This window comes from Neofelis nebulosa, chromosome 7 (assembly GCF_028018385.1).
Source record: "Neofelis nebulosa isolate mNeoNeb1 chromosome 7, mNeoNeb1.pri, whole genome shotgun sequence".
Taxonomy (NCBI): domain Eukaryota; kingdom Metazoa; phylum Chordata; class Mammalia; order Carnivora; family Felidae; genus Neofelis; species Neofelis nebulosa.
This window is the reverse complement of record NC_080788.1, coordinates 72,295,641-72,322,057: the sequence shown is the minus strand read 5'-3', so window position 1 is coordinate 72,322,057 and position 26,417 is coordinate 72,295,641. Positions and strand designations below refer to the sequence as shown.

The 26,417-nt window shown below is 40.9% G+C and overlaps 2 protein-coding genes across 2 annotated transcripts in view; one reads left to right on the top strand and one right to left on the bottom strand.

Annotated features, from left to right (window-relative positions):
- RNASE9 (ribonuclease A family member 9 (inactive)) overlaps positions 1 to 25,236 on the top strand; it is a 109,882-nt gene extending 84,646 nt beyond the window's left edge. Inside the window, exons 4-5 of the transcript XR_009264265.1 lie at positions 22,439 to 22,486; positions 25,122 to 25,236. The gene's annotated coding sequence lies outside the window, so the exon portion shown is untranslated. The remainder of the gene's footprint in view (positions 1 to 22,438; positions 22,487 to 25,121) is intronic.
- Positions 12,312 to 16,543, bottom strand: RNASE10 (ribonuclease A family member 10 (inactive)). Its single transcript, XM_058738389.1, has 2 exons — positions 16,437 to 16,543; positions 12,312 to 13,815 (listed from the first exon to the last, which is right to left on the bottom strand). Exon 2 carries the CDS (start codon positions 13,808 to 13,810, stop codon positions 13,163 to 13,165), a length of 648 nt encoding a protein of 215 aa, XP_058594372.1. The 5' UTR covers positions 13,811 to 13,815; positions 16,437 to 16,543; the 3' UTR covers positions 12,312 to 13,162.
- Positions 25,237 to 26,417: the final 1,181 nt, after the last annotated feature.

Sequence of the window (26,417 nt, the reverse complement as noted above, 5' to 3'; positions counted from 1 at the left end):
AGCCTCGCACAGAGTGTCAGAATCAGAGTAGGCAAAGAGCATCCTTATGGAAGGGGGACAGTGGCAGCAATGGAAGATTGGTTGCATACATGGAGATTGATCAAATAAGTCAATATATGAAAGAAAATAAGGAAGAAGGGTGTTATAACTATGGAAATGGAGATATAAATATGGAAGGGGAGAAAACTAATATGAGCTCTCAGGTTAGACTGGAATTGGAGGTTTTGGTGTGAACTCATGGTTTTTAGTGTAAACAAATAAAATACGTGTGTGTGTGTGTGTGTGTGTGCAATTGGATCTTTTTGCTATATTCCCAAGCTCTGTCAGTGTTGGAGCTCTCTTGGAGCTCTCTCACCCGAACAACCATAAATACAAAACACTGTTCTCCACTGAAACAACCAGGTGTCTTTGGAGAAATGGCTGGTTCAAGGGCAAGGGAAATATAAGATGAGCTTGGACCATTATGTTGTTTCTCAAAGCAAGGAAGTGCCTAAAAAATAATGGGGGCATGGCAACAGTATCCAGAAGCCAGATTTAAAGGATTGCACTGACCAGTTTGGGGACAGATTATATAACTCCTTGAACAAAACAAGAAACCATGAGTTCCTATTGATATAAATAAATAAATAAATAAATAATTTAAAATGTGAAAAGGAATTAAATACTTCCAGTTTCAAAGTACATCACCACAAAATATTTATTACTTATTGTTAGTTACAAGAGAAAAATAATGGTAACTTTAGTAGAGAAACCTGGCAAATTCTGCCTTAATCAAGTGAACAAAGTAAACATCACTTCACTGATTGCAGTGGGAAGAACACACATCACTTCTATGTACAATCTGATTCTAATCAGGACAAACCCACAGTGAGGGACATTCTACAAAACTGGCTGGGGCGCTTGGGTGGTTCAGTTGGCTAAGCATCTAACTCTTGATCTCAGTTCAGGTCTTGATCTCACCGTTGTGAGTTTGAACCCCAACCCCATGTTGGGCTCCACGCTGGGGGAGACGCCTACTTAGGAAAAAAAAATAGGTACAAAATAAGCTTCCAAGGAGTCAGTAATGAATCAAAGAAAGCCTGAAGATCTAGATCAGAGCCAAGGAGAATAAAGAGACATGACAGCTAAAAGAAATACACGATTCTGAATTAGATTATTTTTGCTAAAAAAGGACGTTTTGGGGACAAATGGTAAAGTTGGAGTAGAGTCTCATTATCAACCATAGCCAAACTATGGAGAGAGCCCAAATGTCCATCAACTGATGAATGAATAAAGAAGATGTGGTATTTATATAATGGAATATTACTCAGCCATCAAGCATGAAATCTTGCCATTTGCAACTACTTGGATGGAGCTAGAGTGTACTATGCTAAGTGAAAGAAGTCAACCACAGAAAGCAAATGCCGTATGACTTCACTCATATATGGAATTTAAGAAAGAAAACAGATGAACATATGGAAAGGGGGGAAAGAGAAGAGAGGGAAACAAACCACAAGATACTCTTAAAAATAGAGAACAAACTGAGCGTTGATGGAGTGAGGTAGGTGTGTAGGAGGTGGGCTAAATGGGTGATGGGTATTAAGGAGGGCACTTGTTGTGATGAGCACTGGCTGTTGTATGTAAGTGATGAATCACTGAATTCTACTCCTGACACCAATATTGCACTGTATGTTAATTAACTAAAACTTAAATTAAGAAAAAAATGTGAACAGAGTCTGAACTAGATGGTAGCATAACATTAGTGTTAATGTCCTGGTGTGGACAGTTGCGTTGCGGTTATGTAAGCAAATATCCTTGTTTGTACGAAAGATACACTAATGTATTCAGGGGTGAAGGAGCAAATGGTTTAGGAAAAAGCATTCTTTGTACTGTACTTGAAACTTCTCTCTGAGTTTGGTATTATTTCAGACACCTCAAAAATATTTTTAAAATATAATAGAAAACTGCAATAATATTTCATTTCAATCATGCTTTTAAAGATATATATGTTTGTATGTATATTTGCACATACAAAAGATAAAAGTATATGTCCCAAAACATTGAGTGATTAACTTTGAATAGTATAAGTACATTTGACTATGACTTTCCTTTGTTCTGTATTTTTCTAATTATCTATGATGAATTTTATTACCTTTTTTCTTGATTCATTAAATCACTATAAGAAAAAGTAGAAAATACAGATGTACAAACAAAAAAAATAATCGATCAATTAAAATTGACCTAAATCTCATCACTGAAAGTTAACCTCTGATGATATTTTGACATATGTCCTTCCAAGATTTTTTACATATATATATAGTGGAATCTTAATAAACACACATATATAAACAAACACATATATATAAATACACACACACACACACACACATATATATATATATATATATATATATATATATACATACATATAGTGGAATCTTAATAAACACACTATAAACTTTTTTTCATTGAACTTATCTACATTCTTCCATGTTAATAAATGTAGGTGTTTATTATCACTTTAAGGTGCTAAGTAGTATTTTACTGTGGCATTACTATTACTTATTTAATGATCCCTGTTATTGGACATTTAGGATTTTCCACTTTTTACTATTATAAACCATACTGCATCCTTGTTCATATAATTTTATGCACTTGCCAAATTAAGTCCTTAGGATAAATTATGAAAAGTAGAGTCCATGGGTCAAAGAGTATGAAAAAAAATTTAGGAGCTTTTACTGCACATCATTCTTGGATAATTTCACATCTCCCACCACAAGAAAAAGGAAGTACAATTACCCTCTGGAACTATGTATCAGTTTACATTCTTACAGGCCAGGACATCATTGGATATTGTCATTTTTTTTCCTTTGTGAAGAACTTATATAGTCCAAATAAATAATAATCTTTAACATTTCTGGAGACATCTTGATATACAGATGCATTTCAAAAGTTTATAAATGTCCTGGAAGTGATAGATAACCTGTGGTTTTTAACTAAGTTGGTAGGTCAATTATTAGTCGTGAAGTTGAGGGAGTATAAGAATTCTTTAGGTCCCAGATAAAGAAAAGAAAATAATGATCATAGAGAAATGTAAAACACCACAATGAGCCATTCCAGAACAGAAATCTTTCATTTCCTAACTATATTCATCACTTATTGCTGTGTAACAAATTACCCTAAAACTTAGCAGCTTAACGCAACAAATATTTATTATGTCACAGTTTCTAAGGGTCAGGAGTTTGAAAGCAGGTTAGCTGGGTGTTTCTGGTTCAGGGTTTCTCATGAAGTTGCCATCAAGATTTTAGCCTGGGTTACAGTCATCGAGAAGCTTTGTTGGGGCTGGAGAATCCACTTCCAAGAGAGCTCATTCACCTGGCTTTTGGAAGAAGCCTTGTTCCTTACTAATATTACCAGGAGACCTCAGTTCCTCACCACAAGGGCTGTTTGAGTGTCCTCATAAGACATGGCAGCTAGCTTACCCCAGAACAAGTGATTCAAGAGCAAGAATAAGGAGGAAGCTTTGGTTTTTATTTTTTATTTTTTATTTTTTCAGCTTATCTTAGAAGTAGTATGCTATCGCTTTGATCACAAGGTGTCACATTCGATCAACTAGAAATGAATCACTGGGGTGCCTAGGTGGCTCAGTTGGTTAAGGGTCCGACTTGGCTCCAGGTCATGATCTCACAGTTCGTGAGTTCGAGCCCCGCATCGGGCTCAGTGATGACAACTTGGAACCTGCTTCAGATTCTGTGTCTCCCTCTCTCTCTCAGCTTTGCCCCCCCCCTCTCTCTCTCCCTCTCTCTCTTTCTCTCAAAAATAAATAAACATTAAAAAAAAAAAAGAAATAAATCACTAAGTTCAGCCCATACTTCAAGACAGGGGAATTAAGTTCAGTGAATATGTAGACATTAAATCACCACAGTGACTAGAAACCATGAAGCTCTTATCAAGGCATCTCTGGAAAGTCTCAGATATTGATGACAAGTGGCTGACTATCCCCAGACCAAGAAAATTGGAAACATGGTATAGTGGTAACACTGTTGATTTAAGGGTCAGGAGATCTAGACCATCTTTCTCTTAAGTGGTATTGATTAGTTATAAAAGGAGGATCAGGACATATCAGGCAATGTTTGAGAATGGGCCATGCAAAAAAATATGAGTTCAATTTAATACATATACATTGAGCACCTAAAAATGTACGAGGTATTGTTAGTTCTGCTGAAGATATTCCTCACTTGCTGATAAACAAGAACCAGAGAGGTTACTTGCCCAAGATCAGATAGTAAATGTTTGAACTTGGATTTGAACACAGGCTGTGAAGTTCCATATTCTCTGTGCCTAACTAACCATGATGCCACCCTGACATTCTAGAGTCTACCCTGCCTGCTTGTTTGCCTGAAGTAATCTTCAACCTGGGCCCTTGGCCTTCAGCTCCTTAGAGACTTTCAAGTAAAATGAGTTCTTTATTCTTTCCTAGAATACGTAGGTCCTAAAGAATCAGTTCTTTCAAGGCTTGCTCTTTGCAAAAGTATTAGGCCAGGTGGCCAAAAAGCAGATCCTATGATGGAAATTCTTGAGTTAGTAATTCATTGAGAGAATACTCTCAGGAGATACCTGTAAGGAAATAACTGAAGCAGGATAAGGCAGAAGAAGAAGTTGAACAAAGATGTGATTTTAGCTAAAGTCCAGCCTCAAACCTGACCCCGTGGAGAGCTCTGGAACATAACTGACATGAAATTAAGGCAAGAGGAAAAAAAATTAAGGTAAGAGGTCCAGGTTCTTGTTCATCTGTATCAATCAGTCATTGGCTATGAGCTACCCTGATGGAAGGACATAACTCTTAGGCATCACCAATGAGGAAGCCCCCCTCACCCTTGCCCTCTTTGGAGGTGATTCCTCAGAGAAGGGTGCAACTGTGCTGGGGCAAAGGATATCTGTCTTTATCATGTGACCCTTTGGAATCCCTTTCCTTTGCTTTGGAAATACATTCTTCTAACCCCAGTCTCCTAATGGAGTTGTTTGACGTATGTTGGTCCTTAGCCAGACCAGCTTTCCAGAGCAGTGCCACGTACTGGATCAATTCACATCATCTCCCCTCTTCCTTTCACAATTTTTCCCTATGGGTCTCATTTGTGGATATGCTATAATGGCAGACACAATAACTGGTTTTAGTTTTTTGCTTTTATTAAAAAAAAAGAATGCATAACCAGTAACCAGCACACTGCTGAACCCTTGTAAAAGAGTTCATAAAGTAGAGGCACCTGGTCCATTGAGTGTCCAATTGAGTGTCCGACTTTGGACACGAGTTTGAGCCCCACATTGAGCTCGTTGTTATTGACGTGGAGCCCACTTTTCCTCTGTCCCTCTCTCTCTGCCCCTTCCCCCCTCTCAAAAGTAAATAAACATAAAAAAAAACAATATATCTTTTAAAAAAGAATTCATAGTGAGTACTGTTTTCTTGTTGCTTTTCTTGTCATCTTATAAAGGTACTGAAACTCCCACTCATTCTTTGAAGCTAAAAATTTTATACCCTTATATATAGGAATGCACAATAAGTTCATAAGGGTATAATTCCAGACACTAGTCTCACATCAGTGATAGAGATCTGACACTTTCAAACAGTGGGGCACCCACTGCCTCCTAAAATCCTGTATCCTGTACAAATAGGTGAAGAGCTATCATGCCCTATAAGCTCTCACAATTTCCCTCATCATGCCTTCTGCTTAGCCTTATTTCCACCATATTCCTCATCTCTTTTATTCTTCCCCTAAATCCATATTTTACTTGGTCTTTGAGTCATAAGTCTAATAAAGAGACAGCCCAGTTGCTCTTAGAGGCGGCATCTCTGATTTGAGTCACTTCCTAGAAACTAACGGAAGTCAAGTCTGCACACATGAAGAAGAAATGGTGGACCTATGGGTAGGGTGCAGGGTACAGAGGCAAGAGCATCAGCAAATTACATGCTAAAGCAAAGGATTGCTGAACATAATGATAAGTCTGTCCCTTGGACTCCCTTCACATCCCACCAAGAATGAGTCTCTGCCAGATGTTATAACTTTATCACCTTGGGAAGGAGAAGGGTTGAAGAGGGCCAGCTCATTTTACTCTGCCTGCCAAGACTGAGCACTCGAGGGAGCTGAGGAAGAGTCTCCATGTCAGAAGTATAGTGATTTATTGCTGAAGATGTAGAATTATAGGTAGAGAAAAGATTATACATATGTTTATTGTCCAATCAGTGCACATGCAGATTCTTTGTGGTATCTTGGGCACCATATCTTCCTGCTAGACCTAGGAACCATTTCTTTGTGTTCTTTACTGACAAATGTTATCGTTCTTGGATAATTTTACATTTCCCACCATAAGAAAAAGGAAGTAAAATTTCATGACCTTTCAAAACTTGCCTGAATTTAAACAATGGAGGTCTTCCTACCTCTGCAGTTTCCTAATGCTGTTTATTTAGTGCTGACTATATCATGATTCATGACACTGTATCATCCACTGAGCTGCCTGTAAGCACCAGCTTCTAATGACTTTCTCTGGAAGTTTATTTTGTTACCTTACATTGTTGTCAATAACCACAAATGCAAGTCTTACCCAGTGACTTAGTCCATTCAGGCTGCTATAACAAGTACTACAGATAAGGTGTCTTACAAGCAACAGAAATTTATTTCTTACAGTGCTGGATACTGAAAGTCCAAGGTCAGAGTGCCAGCATGGTCTGTTAGGGCCTTCTTCTGGGTTGTATACTTCTCATAGTATCCTCACATGGCAGAAGGGGCTAGAGAGCTCTGGGGGATCTCTTTTATAACAGCACTAATCCCATTCATAAGTGCTCCATGACCTAATCCCCTGGGATAGACCCTACCTTCTTTTTTTTTAATATATATTTTTAATATTTATTCACTTTTGAGAGAGAAAGAGCATGAGCATGCATGAATGCAGAGGGGTAGAGAGAGAGAGAGAAACAGAAGATCCCAAGTGGTCTCTGCACTGACAGTGGAGAGCTTGATGTGGGGCTCAAGCCCACAAACTGCGAGATCATGACCTGAGCCAAAGTTGATGCTTAACCAAGTCAACCAGGTGCCCCGATAGGGCCTACCTTCTAATACTATCACATTCGGCATTAGGATTACATTTTGTGAATTTAGGAGTGACACATATTCAGATCATGGCACCCAGAGTATGCAGGAAAATGAGAATGATAATTCATTTTCTGGTCATATGGAATTTGTCATTGGTAATTTTATAATATAAACATAAAACAATATATCTTCCAACCACATCTTCTCTTGAACTCTGTGGGTCATAATCACTGCATTCCTAGGATGTGACCTCTTGTATAACTAACAACACTACACTCCTGCCTTCTGCACATAGCCACCAGCAAGGAGGATAGGCAAGGGGCCCATGGGCAGAGTAAGAAGAGCAGTACTGTTTACATAAGGAACAACAATTATTCATCTTTATCAAGACCAACCCAAGAGAGTACATCATCACCTATCGATCAGAGGTGAGAGAAGACATTGATTAGAAGTACCCCATGGGTCCTACAAAGCAATGGCCTCAAAGCCCTTACAGGAGACAGGAGTAGCTATTCCCTATCTCCACATGGTGTGGAGCTTGCAAACAGTGGAGTAACCACCCTGGGTGCCAGCAGTGGGGGGCTCACAGGGCAAGGAACAGGTGCTGCTATCCCTGCCCCCCTCAAGTGTTATAGGCTAGAAGTAGCAGAGCAGTAAGAACATGAATGGGTAAAAGCCTCCCACAACGCATCAACTCCAAGAGTCAGTAGTGACCACTGGTGACTCAGAATGCTAAATTCATACTGTGTCTGGGATGTGTTTTAACAAATTCATATGTGAGCACCATTCTGGTGACCCACTTTCATGTGAACCCACAAAAGAAATACCATGCCAGCCAGAGAGAGTGATCCACTTTCCAGGCCACCCTCCTAGAACCAGGGCTTGGCTTTAGGCCTCTAGGATGACTGTGTATGTGCAAGTCTCAGAACTCTTGGAGAGGCAGCTGGTTGGCCCTACACATGGGATAGGGGAGCAGTGCCCTCAAGGGGATAAATGGGACTAAAGCCTACACAGGTCCCAGTTCAAGCTCGGAGCACCTGATCTAGATGGTACTGTTGGTCCCAGTCAGTACCAGACACAAGAGGAGGACCTCCTATGTGAAAGGCACTCCAAAAGTGTAGTGTAGTTCTGAGGGGTTGGGCCCAGGGCAGAGGCCCTGTTAGCTGAGTTCTAAGGACTGCACTAGCCCCAAGTATATAAATTTTGTGGCTATCCAAGGGATGGAATTTGAGGAGTTTTACAGGACCCCACATATCCACATAGTAGCCAACATGCCCAAAATTCTAAGACGTGCAATGGTATTGCATTTTGTATTATAGTACTGCTTCCAGATGGAGCCTGTCAAAATGCTTAGGTGCTTGGGGCACCTGGGTGGCTCAGTTGATCAAGCGTTTGGCTCAGGTCATGATCTTGTGGTTCTTGAGTTTGAGCCCTGTGTTGGACTCTGGGCTAACAGCTTGGATCCTGCTTCGGATTCTGTGTCTCCCTCTCTCTGCCCCTCCCCCTGCTCATGCTCCTCTGTCTCTCTCAAAAATAAACATTAAAAATTTTTTTAAAGAAATGGTTAGGTGCTCAATGAGCACCGAGCCCAGCAACATCACCACCAAATGCAGCTGCCACTTACTGAACCCTATTATGGGCCGTTTAACCTCATATAATTCTCATAGCTACCCTATGAAGTAGGTACTATTATCTCATTTTACAAATAAGGGACTGAAGTTCTGAGACCCTAGAACTATTATCCATGATCACAACTGCTTTTAAGTGGCAGAGCTTCAATTTCATGCCATGATTATATGATTCTCAAGAACTGGCTCCTTTCTCCTACAGCAGCATATCAGATGAGATTGACTTATAGTCTAAACACAGATTACTTTATCATCTTATCTAGTTGTTAGTCTTTAAGGTAGGCCCAGTGATAGCTATACTAAATGAACAAAGCCAGAAGAAAGGCTTAGAAAATTCTAGGACAACTTTTCCCAACTAGAAACATAAGTTCTAGAAGATGTTATTTTTTTTTATTTTTATTTTTATTTTTTAATATATGAAATTTACTGTCAAATTGGTTTCCATACAACACCCAGTGCTCATCCCAAAAGGTCCCCTCCTCAATACCCATCACCCACCCTGCCCTCCCTCCCACCCCCCATCAACCCTCAGTTTGTTCTCAGTTTTTAACAGTCTCTTATGCTTTGGCTCTCTCCCACTCTAACCTCTTTTTTTTTTTTTCCTTCCCCTCCCCCATTGGTTTCTGTTACGTTTCTCAGGATCCACATAAGAGTGAACACATATGGTATCTGTCTTTCTCTGTATGGCTTATTTCACTTAGCATCACACTCTCCAGTTCCATCCACGTTGCTACAAATGGCCATATTTCATTTTTTCTCATTGCCACGTAGTATTCCATTGTGTATATAAACCACAATTTCTTTATCCATTCATCAGTTGATGGACATTTAGGCTCTTTCCATAATTTGGCTATTGTTGAGAGTGCTGCTATAAACATTGGGGTACAAGTGCCCCTATGCATCAGTACTCCTGTATCCCTTGGAGAAATTCCTAGCAGTGCTATTGCTGGGTCATAGGGTAGGTCTATTTTTAATTTTCTGAGGAACCTCCACACTGCTTTCCAGAGCGGCTGCACCAATTTGCATTCCCACCAACAGTGCAAGAGGGTTCCTGTTTCTCCACATCCTCTCCAGCATCTATAGTCTCCTGATTTCTTCATTTTGGCCACTCTGACTGGCGTGAGGTGGTATCTGAGTGTGGTTTTGATTTGTATTTCCCTGATAAGGAGCGACGTTGAACATCTTTTCATGTGCCTGTTGGCCATCCGGATGTCTTCTTTAGAGAAGTGTCTATTCATGTTTTCTGCCCATTTCTTCACTGGGTTGTTTGTTTTTCGGGTGTGGAGTTTGATGAGCTCTTTATAGATTTTGGATACTAGCCCTTTGTCCGATGTGTCATTTGCAAATATCTTTTCCCATTCCGTTGGTTGCCTTTTAGTTTTGTTGGTTGTTTCCTTTGCTGTGCAGAAGCTTTTTATCTTCATAAGGTCCCAGTAATTCACTTTTGCTTTTAATTCCCTTGCCTTTGGGGATGTGCCGAGTAAGAGATTGCTACGGCTGAGGTCAGAGAGGTCTTTTCCTGCTTTCTTCTCTAAGGTTTTGAAGGTTTCCTGTCTCACATTCAGGTCCTTTATCCATTTTGAGTTTATTTTTGTGAATGGTGTGAGAAAGTGGTCTAGTTTCAACCTTCTGCATGTTGCTGTCCAGTTCTCCCAGCACCATTTGTTAAAGAGACTGTCTTTTTTCCATTGGATGTTCTTTCCTGCTTTGTCAAAGATGAGTTGGCCAAACGTTTGTGGGTCTATTTCTGGGGTTTCTATTCTATTCCATTGGTCTATGTGTCTGTTTTTGTGCCAATACCATGCTGTCTTGATGATGACAGCTTTGTAGTAGAGGCTAAAGTCTGGGATTGTGATGCCTCCTGCTTTGGTCTTCTTCTTCAAAATTACTGTGGCTATTCGGGGCCTTTTGTGGTTCCATATGAATTTTAGGATTGCTTGTTCTAGTTTCGAGAAGAATGCTGGTGCAATTTTGATTGGGAGTGCATTGAATGTGTAGATAGCTTTGGGTAGTATTGACATTTTGACAATATTTATTCTTCCAATCCATGAGCAGGGAATGTCTTTCCATTTCTTTATATCTAGAAGATGTTATTAAATGATTAAGGGAAGGGTGGATTTCATGGTAAAATCAATTTAGCAATACTGAATATGATCTGAACTCTGCCTATTAGAGATTCACAGCCACGCTAATAGTAAAGGTTGTGAGATCTGCATAAAACAAACTTAACTCTGTTTCACCCAGCATCTCCCAAATCATTTTCACATGTCTGTTAACAGCCTTTGACACCAATTCACAGAAAAACTGCTGTAAGAGGAATTGTAACAGAAGCCTCAAAATGCTTGGATTCCACTTGGTGTGCAGACCCAAACTCAGACTAATTGAATCGATATCCCTGGAATTATACTTATTGGGATTATATGTGTTGTATTTTTAACAAGGAGATTCTAATGAACAGCCAAGGTTGAGAGAAACTTGTACAGGGTGTTCTGAAGATGATGTTTCAGTGCCTTGCAAATCATAAAGTGATTTTTTTGGCCTTAGTCCCTCCCTTCCAGCAGCTTATTATGTTCAGTGCTATATTACCCAACAGGCAGAGTAAGATCACTAGCAAAATAGGGGCCAAAAAGAAAAAGAGAATATTAGTGAGAGCAAGGAGATTGATTTTGAAAAAAAATGTATTTATATTTTTTTCAAAAGGATTTGTGTAGTAATTTGGGTAAAAATCCAAACTTTGTTGAACTTTCATATAAATGTACTATGTTTTAGTTGGGTTTCTTTCTTTCTTTCTTTCTTTCTTTCTTTCTTTCTTTCTTTTCTTGAGATGGAGAGTACACAAGCAGGGAAGAGGGGAAGAGGTAGAGGGAGAGAGAGAGAGGGAGAATTCTAATCAAGCTCCATGTTCAGTGCAGAGTCTGACATGGGGCTCAAACCCATGACTCTGGGAACATGACCTAAGCAAAAATCAAGAGTAGGACGCTCAACCAACTGAGCCACCCAGGTGCCCCAGGTCTCTCTCTCTATCTCTCTCTGGTTGTTTGTTTTTTTTTTTTTAAGTATTTTGGGTAGAATCTATAATCATCCAGGATGTTGGGCCTCTAAAGTCACAGTCTGGCTCTGTGTTCATGTCCTGAGAGAAGGACTCAAAACCTAGAGATTCTCTCCTGAACATCGTCTCTCTCTCTCTCTCTCTCTCTCTCTCTCTCTCTCTCTCTCTCTCTGTCTCATTTTCCTATAGTATATAGTACATATGTACTTATCACAAGACAAAGAATCCAGAATCCAGGCCCTAACCTCTAGTGAGTTGAATTTCACCCTTTGGGGTCCAGGAGAGCAAACTGAAGGGTGCTGCAAATCGGGAAGCAGCAAATGAAGGGAAGGGCAGGAACACCCCATTTGAATTATAGATCAACCATTTATAAGTGGGGTGATCTTGGTCAAGGTGAAATTGGCCTCTCTGAGCCTGTTACTTCTCATCTGTAAAGTGGAGCTTATCTACTGTCCCTCTTTATAGGGATTATGTAAAACCAAGTAGGTGACAGCATCTAGTAGAGTGTCCACATAGAAGGATAGCTTCCTTCCTGCTTGTCTGGAAGAGAAAAGAACACATTGAGCCCTCTGAAATGTGAATCAGGCTACTCAGCAGTTTTTATTGACTGTATAGTGTTTGACAGGGGTCAGAAAACTTGCTCCTCTTGAATGATTCTATGTTTCATACAATTTTTATAACTCCTGAAAAGGTCCCAGATAATCAACAAGCAGATAATCAATAAATGTGCCAAAGAAGAATATAGGAGAAACTTATAATATAGTTGCTTCTACAAAGATGCTTATGACTTCATAGGGTCATATATTGTATACTCAAATTAATTAAAGGCTAATTAAATCATGTATACAGGTCCACAATTCTTTACCTGAAACTTATATTTTGGGTAACTCAAGAAAAAAAAACCTTATCCACATGGTTCACCAGATGCAGTCCTACAGTCCTAGATACAGTCACTGATTTGCTTCTGCAGTGCAGGGGTGCTGTGTGGAAAGCCCAAGGGGCTCACGTGATTGTCCTAGAGGCTCATGGATCACAGGGAAGGACATGGGACTACAGTGAGCTCCTATAGTCCATATCCAAAGGCAAACATACCAGGGAACAGACTGGTGGCAAGGATCACAGCAGATACTAGAGAATCTCTTCACTGATCCCTTTCCAGGGCAGGAGTGATGGAGGGCCTGGAGAGACCATATATCATTACCCTATTTTGCCACCTGTAACCCCAGCAAAAAAAATGCAGGGTGGGTGAAACCTAGGACAATGAAGAATTGTGTTTTCAGGGGACAGTGGTAAGGAATAGGTCAGCCTCTCTTCCCAGAACCTTTTTTGCAGAACACCTAACAGGAGGAAAAGGGTATGAGAAGGAAGTGGGAAGGAAGGGAAAGAGGAGAAGGGGAAGGGGAAGAAGAAGGGAAGTTGCTTCATTGTCCAGACATCACCTGGACCTTCATGTCATTACAGGATATGATAATAAACTTTTCAAAAATGAAAGTGAGGTAATTACAGTGAGGAGTGACTTGGCCTGGTTTGGATAACTTGCAGAATGTCAAATCAAAAGGACGGGAGCTTTTGTGGCATTTGCCTCCCTTGAGTTCACAGGCAACAACAGGATTATTACAGACAGCTCTGACTGTATCTAGATCCTCGTGGATGAATGTGTACTGGGCTATGCATGTGTGGTTGTGTTCCTTCACCTTGTGTGCCATCAGAGCATTGCATTCCCTGGCCATCAGGTCAAACCTGAGATAGTCTTTGTTGCTCTGCAAGGGAGCTTCAGCTCTGAGCATCTTGTTCCCTCCAACTTCGTCTTCACCAAGGATTGTCTCTTCTGGCCAGCCAGGTTGCACTATTCCTTTGTTGCTAAGCAGCATGGTTTCTGTAGTTCGGATGCCCTCTCCTTTAGTGGCTTTGGTGTTGTCCTCTGAATCGCTAGACAAAAACTCACTCAGGGGCTCATCACTATCCTCGAGGACTGCGGCAGCCATCTGAAGTCCCAACCCCAGACCCACCCCCAGGCCCAGTAACAGCAGCAACATCATAAAGAAGATCTGTACCAGAGTCAGCTTCATCTTTCCTGGAGGGAGAAGGGAAACAGAAGGACTGACTTTGAGATGAAACTTGGCTCCATCGGGGACCCCAGACTCCCTAAACCCTGACAACTTGGTCTTTGGGGTCTCCTCTCCTTTCTCCGCACTACCCAATCCCCTCAAGGGAGAGATTCTTGCTTGTTCTTTTCCCATTTCTCTGGTCACTCCCCACAACATTCCTGTTGCTGTGTGATAAGCCACAGCTTATCCTGCAGAACAGGAAGATGGTGGGGAGAAGCAGCCCTAAAATTGGTTCACATATGGGGAGTCAGTGGGGAAAGTTGACATCCAGTGACTCTTAAACAGAAATTAGTTCCAAATAACCCAAGAGAATGGTTGAGAAGACAAATAAGTACAGTGTCACACTTTCCTTGAGAGAAATTCCTAGAGAAAGCCTTATTCTCAGTAAAGGACTAGAATTGTCATAGGAGACGCTCTCTCTATTTTTATCCCAAGTCAATTTTTGCTCCTTCAAGCATCTATTACTCTCCTTTCTACCCACCCCTCCCCTCAAAAGATAAAAAGAAATAGAAGAAGTACCATGGTCCATTCTTACTCCTAAGCTTAGACTGTGTGGTAGGGACAGGTGGGGTGTTGGCAGGGAGGCTATGCCCAATTTCGCATCCCAGGACCCTGTTAAAACCACATGACGTCATGCCAGAAACCTTCTACTACTGAAGATTTCTTGGGGCACCTGGGTGGCTCAGTCGGTTGAGCATCCAACTTCAACTCAGGTCATGATCTCACGGCTTGTGTGTTTGAACCCTGGCTCGGACTCTGTGCTGACAGCTCAGAGCCTGGAGCCTGCTTCAGATTCTGTGTCTCCCTCTCTCTCTCTGCCCCTCCTGCCTATACATACATATATATATATATGTATATATGTATATGTATATATATATATATGTATATATATATATATTCTTATATATATTCTTTATATATAATATTCTTATATATATATTCTTATATATATTCTTTAGCACTTGGATATTTCCTGCTGATTAGTTTTGTACTCTCAGAGAGGAAATGGAGTAAGAATGAAACAAACAAAAAAACCCCAAAACAACCAAACAACTGATCTTCTGGGGTTCCCCTACTAATAAAGATCCCAATGAGTGCTGAGAGTAGGAACATGTATTTTTGTCCCGCTAGGCCAATTTCATCCCCCAGTCAAAGAGAGATCTTCCTGGGGTGCCTGGGTGGCCCAATCGGTTAACCATCTGGCTCTTGGTTTTGGCTCAGGTCATGACCTTGCGGTTTCATGAGTTTAAGCCCCATGTCAGGCTCTGCATTGGCAGCACATAGCCTGCTTGGGATTCTCTCTCTCCCTCTTTGTCTGCCCCTCCCCCACTCACACTATCTCTGTCTCGCAAAACAACTAAATAAACTTAGAGAGAGAGAGAGAGAGAGAGAGAGAGAGAGAGAGAGAGAGAGACCTTCCCTACTAGAAAAGAAAATTGCTGTAAAGAGCATTGAGACAATTGATAAAATTAGAATATAGTCTGTGGAGTAGATAGGAGTGTTCTATCAATCTTTGATATACTAAAGTTGAAATAGTATACTATGATTATTTAAAAGAATATCTTCTTGGGGCGCCTGGGTGGCTCAGTCGGTTGAGCGTCCGACTTCGGCTCGGGTCATGATCTCGCGGTCTGTGAGTTCAAGCCCCGCATCAGGCTCATGCTGACAGCTCAGAGCCTGGAGCCTGTTTCAGATTCTGTGTCTCCCTCTCTCTGACCCTCCCCTGTTCATGCTCTGTCTCTCCCTGTCTCAAAAATAAATAAGCGTTGGGGCGCCTGGGTGGCGCAGTCGGTTAAGCGTCCGACTTCAGCCAGGTCACGATCTCGCGGTCCGTGAGTTCGAGCCCCGCGTCGGGCTCTGGGCTGATGGCTCGGAGCCTGGAGCCTGTTTCCGATTCTGTGTCTCCCTCTCTCTCTGCCCCTCCCCCGTTCATGCTCTGTCTCTCTCTGTCCCAAAATTAAATATAAAACATTGAAAAAAAAAATTAAAAAAAAAAATAAATAAATAAGCGTTAAAAAAAATTAAAAAAAAAAAGAATATCTTCTTAAAAATGAAACCTGAAATATTAAGGAATAAAGGGGTACAATGTTTGCAACTTACCCTCAAATGGTTCAAAATATAGGTTATATGTATGTATATACATGCCTTTACAGAGAAAGAAAGAAAATGATTTTTTTTTATATAGGGGGCAAGTTTTTGTTTATTTTATTTATTTTTAAAGTTTATTTATTTATTTTGAGAGAGAGATAGGGAGAGTGAGGGAGGGGCAGAGAGAAAGGGAGAGAGAGAATCTCAAACAGACTCCATTCTGTCAGCACAGAGCCTGACTTGCGGCTGGAACTTATGAACTGTGAGATAATGACCTGAACGGAAATCAAGAGTCTGATGTTTAACTAACTGAGCTACCCAGGTGCCCCAGGGGGAAAGCTTTTAAAATTATGTATCTGAATAGAGAGCATTCAGGAGTTCTTTGTAATATTGTTGTAACTTTAAAGTAAAAAATATGTCAATATTTGAAAAAAATTTTTTTTAAGTAAAAGAACTTCCCATGTTGTTCCCTAGGGCACTCAATACCACTGTGACTTACCTCCACACCTAAGTAGCCTCAAAGATTTTTGTGTTCTCCTGTTCCCCAAGTTCTTCCCTCCCAGGGTTTCCTTCTTCCTGAAAAGTGGCCTGGATGCTCGTCTGTAGAAAAATGGTTAGCTCCTGCTGGTCCATGTGCTCTTAAACCCAGACTTAATTCCCAAGCCCAACCTCCTTCCATTCCTCCCACCAGCACTGAATAAACACACTCACCCAATTCTCTCTGCTCCCACAAACACTTTGAAGTAAGGCTATTTGGACATTGAGACAGACCCAGACGTCCAAGGCAGGAAACGTCTCCAGCCTAGGAAAATCAGACAGTTTCATTTGGTCAATTGTCCAACTCCTGAGTTACACCCACTATCCTGAGGTTTATAGCAGCCTTATTTTGTCATGAATTTCAGATCAAGTCATTTTTTAATATTCTCCGCATGTACTTCCTTTAACCCTTTCCTGTCATTTCTGGAACATTGAGATCTTTGGCCTTTATATGGACCGACATGGCTATTTGGCTTTTTACATTATAGAATTGTGTCATGACTTAATTTGAACACTTGGAATATTTGTGTCAGTCATAATTTGCACATAACTTAACTTATGAAGCTTATCCCTGTCCTCCACTCCCTGCTCCCTATTTGCAACCCAGCCAAAAACCACATTCCCATAAGAACAGACAGATTTTGCGAACCTGACAATTTAGCCCTAGATAAGACCTTATCCAAAGCAGCACTACCTCTGTCAGTTCCTGCAGCCTGAGTGAGTAAAACCCGGAGGGTTACAATGTTGATTCTCTTCTCTTCCTTTAGCTAAAAGTGCCATCATGAGGGGCGCCTGGGTGGCTCAGTCGGTTGAGCGTCTGACTTCAGCCAGGTCACGATCTCGCGGTCCGTGAGTTCGAGCCCCGCGTCAGGCTCTGGGCTGATGGCTCGGAGCCTGGAGCCTGTTTCCGATTCTGTGTCTCCCTCTCTCTCTGCCCCTCCCCCGCTCTTGCTCTGTCTCTCTGTCTCAAAAATAAATAAAAACGTTAAAAAAAAATAAATAAATAAAAGTGCCATCATGAGATAATAGTTTTTAAAACACTCTGGAGATTGTGAAAACACTATGCAAACCTTCTCTGGACGCAAACAAGGCTCTTCAGGAGGATCTTTTGCTTTGTCATGCAGGCAGGGGTTTTCAAATTGTCTCTGGGAACTGCCTCTGTGATTGGCAAGGTATGCCTCGCTGACCTTCTGCAGTGCTGAGGATGATCATTTACAATAAGTGTAATAACAACTAACCAACACTTAGCATCTACTTCACTCCAGGTGTTTATTACATTTCACCCTCTTTTTGCCTGTGCTATCCTTCTCTGGTGTCCATTCTGCCCATCTGTTCTGGTAAGGTCTATTTGGAACATGAATAGGCCATAAAGAATCCTCTGCTGAACCCAGTAGCTGTCTAGAGTCAGCAAAGATAATATATTCAACCACACTCATCACCTTCTTCTTTATAATCAGGTGTTTTGGTTACTATTAGGAATTGTCTGAAATTAACCTCTATTAAAGGAAAAAAGGACATACGTCTGTGGTCTAAGTATAACATTTAGACTGACAGCGTTTTGGTTTTGTTTTTCCCTTTTCTAGGCCATGGTTTTCTCATCTTCTAAAGAATTTGTTTTTAATTTTATTTTTAAGCAATCTCCACCCCCAATGTGGGACTCTAGCTCACAATCCTGAGGTCAAGAGTCACAGGCTCTACCTACTGAGCCAGAAGGTGCCCTGAGCTTTCTCATCTTCTAAATTTGAGTAATAGTAGCTTTTACCCCACAGAGATGTTGTCAAGATTACACAAGACACTGCATGTAAAAGGATCACTATATTAGCTATTGTAGTTATTATTACATAGCAATTATCAATACATGCTCATTACCTGCTCAATACATTTTCCTATCAGAAATAACACATCCTAGGGGCGCCTGGGTGGCGCAGTCGGTTAAGCGTCCGACTTCAACCAGGTCACGATCTCGCGGTCGGTGAGTTCGAGCCCCGCGTCAGGCTCTGGGTTGATGGCTCAGAGCCTGGAGCCTGTTTCCGATTCTGTGTCTCCCTCTCTCTCTGCCCCTTCCCCGTTCGTGCTCTGTCTCTCTCTGTCCCAAAAATAAATAAAAAACGTTGAAAAAAAAATTAAAAAAAAAAAAAGAAATAACACATCCTAGAGCTGCAGCTAACAACAGTGCTCACTGCTTCTCCAAGAAGGCAAACAACATCTAGAATCTCAGAGAAGGAATTATGGCTCATATAGACCAACACTTCATTTTACAAATAAAGTGACCCAAGGGGCGACTGAGTGGCTCAGTTCATTGAGCATTCGACTTCGGCTCAGGCCATGATCTCATGGTTCATGGGTTCGGGCCCCACATCAGGCTCTGTGCTGACAGCTCAGGGCCTGGAGCCTGCTTTGGATTCTGTGTCTCCCTCTCTCTCTGCCCCTCCCCTGCTTGTGCTCTCTCTCTCAAATAAATAAATAAATAAATAAATAAAACGTTTAAAAAAACAAATAAAGTGACCCGAAGAGGTTAATGTCTCAGATGCTACAGGTAAGTATTGGCAGTTCTGATATTAGAACTTTGACTTCTAGCTAAGCAAAATTTATGATAGACCAATGATTGGCAAGCAGGAAGGTAGATAGATTAGATAGGTAGATAGATAGATGATAGGTAGATAGATAGATAAAAGGCAGGTAGATATATATATAGAGATACAGATAGAATAGATGCTCTGATAAGAAAATTGACAATGAATCCATCTAAGACTTAGATTCTAAGTATAAGTGCTATTTCTCATAAATCAATCTAAAATATGGACTTCCACTTATAGTCAGGATAGAGGAACAGCGATTGGATTTTGCCTGAAACTGCTAAAAAAAAATGAATTATATGAAATGATAGATTTTCAAGGCATTGACAAGAGACAATGAAGTACAGTGATCAATGAGAGAGGGGCCACCAAACGGGATGAGCTTACTCCCCCAGCCTCCCCCCTGGGGAGAGTTTCTAGGCCAGGTGGTATGGAGGGGGGACCCAGGCAGAGTCTGTCAGTCTCCCTGAGTTGAGGCGATAGAATTGAGAGTCCAAGGAGGCCCAGGCAACTAGAGTTCATGGGGCAGAATACCAGGGGGCACAAGACTGCGGAGAAAGAATTCCAGTGACCTGCAATGAGGAAGATATCACTACACATCTATCAGAATTGCTATAATGAAAAAATAGTGAGACTGCGAAAGCCTGGAGAGATCCAGAAAAACTGGATCTGTCATACATTGCTGATCGGAATATAAGTGGTACAATTACCCTGGAAAACAGTTTGGAAGGTTCTTAAAATACTAACTATATATTATAATACAACTTGGTAATCACACTCTGGGGTGTTTATCCCGGAGAAATGAAAACATATGTCTACACAAAAACCTGTACACAAATATTAACAGCAGTTTCATTTGCATCAGCCAAAAACTGGAAGCAGCCCAAATATCCTCCACCAAGTGAAGGGCTAAACAAACTGTAGTACATGTGTACCATGGAATACCACTCAGCAATAAAGAGGGACGATCTGCTGATACAACAACCTGGATGAATTTCAAAGGCATTATGCTGAGCGAAAAAAAAATAATAATATCACATGGTCATGTACCGTATGACTCCATTTAGATGAGATCATATAATAAGGAGAACATGGTAGTGTTCGTCAGGGGTTTAGAATGGTGGGGATAAGGACACAGATGTGACTATACAGAGGTACCACAAGGGAGATCTTTTTGTAAGTTTTTTTTTTTTTAACTACTGTCTATGCCTATGAGTGGGGGGCTCAAACTCACAACCCTGGGATCAAGAGTTGCATGCTGTACTGAATGAGCCAGCCAGGCGCCCCCACAGGGAGACCTTTGTGGTGATGAAATAGTTTTGTATCTTGATTGCAGTGGTGATTGCATGAATCTACACATAAAATGAAATGACACAGAACTATACTCACACACATTATGCTAATGTCAATCTTACACATCATGCTAATGTGTAAGATGTAATCACCAGAGGAGACAGGTGAAAGGTACGTTAGACCTGTACTATCTTTGCAGCAACCTGTGAATCAATATTTTTTTTTCAGAATAAAAACTTGTTTTAAGTGTTAAGGCTCATTATAGATGTTTTACATAATAGTATAGAGAAACACACGTATGCACACCCAAGACCCCCATCTAGACGGTTATTTACACTTGGTGTATATCCTTGTGGTCTTCTCCCACCCCACTCAGCCCTGTGTTGATGTTAAGTTCAACATGTCCATAAAAATTACAAGTTGAGGAGTGCCTGGCTGGCTCAGTCTATTGAGCCCCCAGCTCTTGATTTTAGCTCAGGTCATGATCTTGCAGTTTATGGGATCGGGCCCCACATCAGGCTCTGTGCTGACAGTGTGAAGCCTGTTTGGGATTCTCTCTCTCCCTCTCTCTCTCTGCCCCTCCCCCACTCATGTGCTGTCTTTCTCTCCCTCTCTCACTCTCTCTCTCTCTCTCAAAACAAGTAAACATTTTTTTTTTTTTATTACAAGTTGCGATGTCAGATGGTAGTTAAGTATAGTGAATATAGGAGCCTGTATTAGCAGGCGAGTCTGATGTGGAGATACACATTTGGGAGACATCAGCTTATGACCAGGTACCTAGTGTATGAGACTAAATGAGCATAAGTGTCAAGAGAAGTTTGGTTTTCTACTTTGTTTTGTTTTTAAGAAAAGAAAAACAACAGCTTGTTTATTGATAATAAAGACTAAGCAGAGAGGAAAACCAATAATGCAGGAGCAAAAGGCAAGATTTGTTGGAGCAGTGGTGTTTGAGTGCTCAGACTGAAGACAAATTGCCTGGGTTTATGCATAAACATGTGTTATTGTATCTGTGAATTGAGAGGCCTGAGAAAACTGAAACTTAAAAGCTTAAGTTACGGGAAACTGAAACCTAACCAAGCCTAACCAGCTTGTTCTGCTTCTGTACAATTGCTTGGCCCACCCGTGTATTCCTGATCAATCATTGTTGCTTGGCACATCCGTGTATTCCTGATCAATCATCGTTGATACCCGTACCCCCAGTTGTGGTCTGATCTAAAGGCAGGAACCAATCGAATACTGCTAAGTGTCCAACTTTAAACACCAACCAATCGCAGCTCTGTAACTGTGGAAAATTCCTGATTTCCCCATGACTTGTTTGTACCTGTCTACAAAAGGGGTGTAAAAACCTCTCTCGGGGCCTCTTAGCGTCACCGGCAACAGGTGCACAGAGGTCCAGGTTCGAACCTGCAATAAATAACCCTTGCTGCTTAGCTCTGACTCTGGACTCTGGTGGTTCGTTTTTGGGGGTCTCTTAGACTCTGGGCGTTTCAGAATCACACTTCAGGAGAGTGAAAGGGACATACAACATATTTTCTATAAAAGCTTGGATCTGGAGACATGGTTGAGAATCACTGGTTTACACAAGAATTAGTAATGGTCAGGGATCTTGCTACACTGTGCACTTGGGAGCTTTTTCTTCATTCTGTGGTTGCAGCTGCTACTGCCCAGTGACAGCTGACTGGATGGATCGTGCCGCTCAGCTCTGGGCTGGATGCTCTCCAGCTATGAGGAGTTTCTTAAGAGGAGACACAAAAGGGAAAGGGAACAACATTTCACTAATAAGGAATTTGACTCTGCTGTGGATCCCAAATAAACCATTGGCTTTTATCCCCAGGTTTTGGTCATGCACTTGTCCAGCAGATATACAAAAGTCCAGAGCGGGGACAGTGGGGTGGGGAGGCATTTTTCAGAGATGGACATGTTATTTGAGATGACCCAGTGTTTAAATTCTGGCATCTGTTAGGACTCCAGTGTGCTCCAACAGTTTAGCCTGACCCACCAAACGCAAAGGGCTCTAGACTATTAAGGATATGCGACAAACATCTTGAGAGTAAACACTTCCTTACGATATCATGTAATGTAATTTTTCTTACAGAAACAGTTCTGAAGGTTCTGCTCTACTCAAGGGTGGCCAGCCACGGAGGTAAGTAGAGACTGAACCTTAACTGAGCTCTGCTCAACACACCGTACAAACGGGCACAGAGCCGACTTCACCCAGAGGAACTGGCTTTTCTTCCAGTTCATACAAAGGTGTTTTTTTAGGCTTTCTAGGGATCTAAATCGAGGGCTTTTCATTTTGGTTCATTTTCACCTAAATTACCTTATATGACCCTTACAACTTCCCCAACAAGTAAGAAGAGCTAGAATTATTTCTCCTGTTTTATAATAACATTGAGGCCTTAAGATGTTAAGTGACTCACGTAAGGCCACGTAGGTAGCAGGTACCAGAACAGGAGCAGGACTTTGATCTACAGGCTCCCACCTGTTGTTCCTTCTCTCATACCATCTGTCTCGCCCCTGATGGTCTGTTCCAGTTGAGGTCCTTTCCTCATGGAACTAGAGAATAACTGGCTACCATTGATGCCCAAAACAATCTTATAAACATCCATCTAATATAAGATGGACATTTTCTGTTATTAAAAATCAGTTATTACACTTATTAAAAATTGTATTAAAATTGTTATCAAATTCTTATTAAAAATTACAATTCACATTTGTAAAATGAACTCACATAAAGCTGCTCACTGTCTACAGAAATCAACCCCTCTAACTTCTGCCAGATCTTTCATTCTTATAATCTTTTCATCCTCTCGAATTGCTGCAGTTCCCCTGGTTTGGGCTTGTCTTGTTCAGTCCCTGCGTAGCCCTGGTTTCATTTGGTAGATGATCCTCTGGGGGAGTTACAGTACTATGTCTTATTCTAACTGAGTGGTTTTGGCAGTTTCTCTAATGTTGGGGGAGTTTTGTTAATAATATATGACCAATAAAACAGACCACAACCACCCTATTCTGGTGCAACAGGAACTTCCAGAACCAACAAAGTCTACAGAAAGAGCTCCCCCCATATCACACTTAACATTCTACACCTCTACTAGGAAAGATGCCAGCTCACCAACATGATGAGTTGCATTTGCAATAAAAATTATGTTATCCATTTTTATCAATCAGCATAAGAAACATTCACTGACTTCTTTAAAATAGACTTAATTATCGTTAAAGACATATTGTCTAAATTTTTTTTTTGAAATGGCTTTATTATCTGATTTACATGCCACAGAAACAACCAAATGTCCTTGTGAGTTGCATTATTCTTAGTATGAAACTTCATAAGGTTTCACATTTGAAAATTATCAGCTATAGGGGCGCCTGGGTGGCTCAGTCGGTTAAGCGTCCGACTTCGGCTCAGGTCACGATCTCACAGTCTGTGAGTTCGAGCCCCGCGTCGGGCTCTGGGCTGATGGCTCAGAGCCTGGAGCCTGCTTCCGATTCTGTGTCTCCCTCTCTCTCTGCCCCTCCCCCATTCATGCTCTGTCTCTCTCTGTCTCAAAATAAATAAAAACATGAAAACTATCAGCTATAAACTAACCACAGGCATTTTGAAGCTCTGTCACCTACAGATAGTTTTTATTTTACTCTACTGCTTGCCTGGAGGCTCTGTTATAAACTAGACTGAAATCGTGCCTTTAATAAAGGACAGTGTCAGAGCCTCATGAAAAAGGATTTGTACCAGATACTTAAAGCTATTGACTATTTATTTGTTTGTTTGTTTGTTTGTTTGTTTATTTCAAGTAGGCTTCATCCCCCGTGTTAAGCCCAACACAGGATTGAACTCAAAACCCTGATCAAGGCCTGAGCTGGGATTAAGAGTCAGACATTTAACTGACTGAGTCATCCAGGTGCCCCTGTTGACACTTTAAAGCATAGATTCTTAAGAACAGGCTTTTGAGTTAACACCACTTAGTCAACTTTCATACCAAGCCCGTGGACTGACCCAAGATTTCCAGAACTCCTTTTAGTCAATAAGCAGACAACTTCATGAGACTGCTTACTCAAGATCCAGCAGAACAAGAATTAGTTGTATGGGACTGAATGAACTGATAAGGAAAGTTTGCAGGAAAAAAAAAAAAAAGAAGAAAGAAGAAAGAAAATTTGTAGTTGTTTGTATGGAATATTGTTTTATTTTATTTTATTTTTTAATTTACATCCAAGTTAGTTAGCATATAGTACAACAGTGATTTCAGGAGTAGATTCCTTAAGCCACTTGCCCTTATAGCCCATCCCACCTCCCACAACTCCCCCAGCAAACCTCTGTTTGTTCCCCATATTTAAGAGTCTCTTATGTTTTGTTCCCCTCCCTGTTTTTATATTATTTTTACTTCCCTTCCCTTATGTTCATCTGTTTTGTATATTAAATTCCTCATATGAGTGAAGTCATATGATATTTGTCTTTCTCTGACTGATTAATTTCACTTAGCATAATACCCTCTAGTTCCATCCACGTAGTTGCAAATGGCAAGATTTCATTCTTTTTGATTGCCGAGTAATACTCCATTGTATATATATACCACGTCTTCTTTATCCATTCATCCATCGATGGACATTTGGGCTCTTTGCATACTTTGGCTATTGTTGATAGTGCTGCTATGTACATGGGGGTGCATGTGTCCCTTCAAAACAGCACACCTGTATCCCGTGGATAAATGCCTAGTAGTGCAATTGCTGGGTGGTAGGGTTGTTCTATTTTTAATTTTTTGAGGAACTTCCATACTGTTTTCCAGAATGCCTGCACCAGTTTGCATTCCCACCAGCAGTGCAAAAGAGATCCTCTTTCTCCACATCCTCACCAACATCTGTTGTTGCCTGAGTTGTTGATGTTAGCCATTTTAACAGGTATGAGGTGGTATCTCATTGTGGTTTTTATTTGTATTTCCCAGATGATGAGTGATATTGAGCATTTTTTTCATGTGTCGGTTGGCCATCTGGATGTCCTCTTTGGAGATGTGTCTATTCATGTCTTTTGCCCATTTCTTCACTGGATTGTTTTTGGGGTGTTGAGTTTGATAGCAAAATATTGTTTTAAAGCCTTTTTGTTGTTGTTTATTTTTGAGAAGGAGAAAGAGAGAATGCACACAAGGAAGGGGGAGAGGGAGAGAGGGAAACAGAGAATCCCAAACAGACTCTGCACCGCCAGCCAGAGCCTGAGGCAGGACTCAAACTCACAAACTGTGAGATCATGACCTGTGCTGAAGTCAGACGCTTAACCAACTTGAGCCACCCAAGCGGCCTTGTTCAGAATACTGTCTTAACGTTCTACTTCAGTGTTGATGTTGTTTTAATGTTCTATTTTGAATATCAAAATAAGGCTTTTTTCTTTCTTCTTAAACTCTCTATAATCTATAACAAGTTACTAGATTCTACTTTTTAAAACTGAAACAAACATTCTTAAATGATATCTGATTTTTACTGACTCACACACCACTGCCAAGAATTCAGGAAGTCTCCTTACCTTTTTTTAGTACTTAAGTATTTTACCAGGTCTCCTTACTTCTCATGGCAGTATAGTTATTTGCATAAGTCCAGTAAAAATTTGTCCTCCTTTTCTGGGACTCAGTTGGGTAAGCATCCTACTTCAGCTCAGGTCATGAACTCACAGTTCATGTGTTCGAGCCCCAGGTAGGGCTCTGTGTTGACAGCTCAGATCCTGAAGCCTGCTTTGGATTCTGTGTCTTCCTCTCTCTCTGCCTGTCTCTTGTACAGAGAGAGACTTGTACCCTGTCTCTCTCACTCTCTCTCAAAAATAAGTAAACATTAAAAAAAAATTTTTTTAAGAATTTGTCCTCCTTTTTACCAGAATATCATAGAAAAATCAGTTATGCAACCAAGTTCTTGCCCAGATGTCATTTTTGAGAATGATCTTTGTTTAATCCAGTATGATGAACTAATGTCTACAAAGTCATCTCAGGAAAACTTGTGTAGTACCTGGTTTACAGGGTCCCAGTTTTGCAGTAGATGAGGAAGATCTCTTCTTGTCAGGCCAGGAACTTTAGGAAATTGTGGGGACCTTGAGAAGAAAG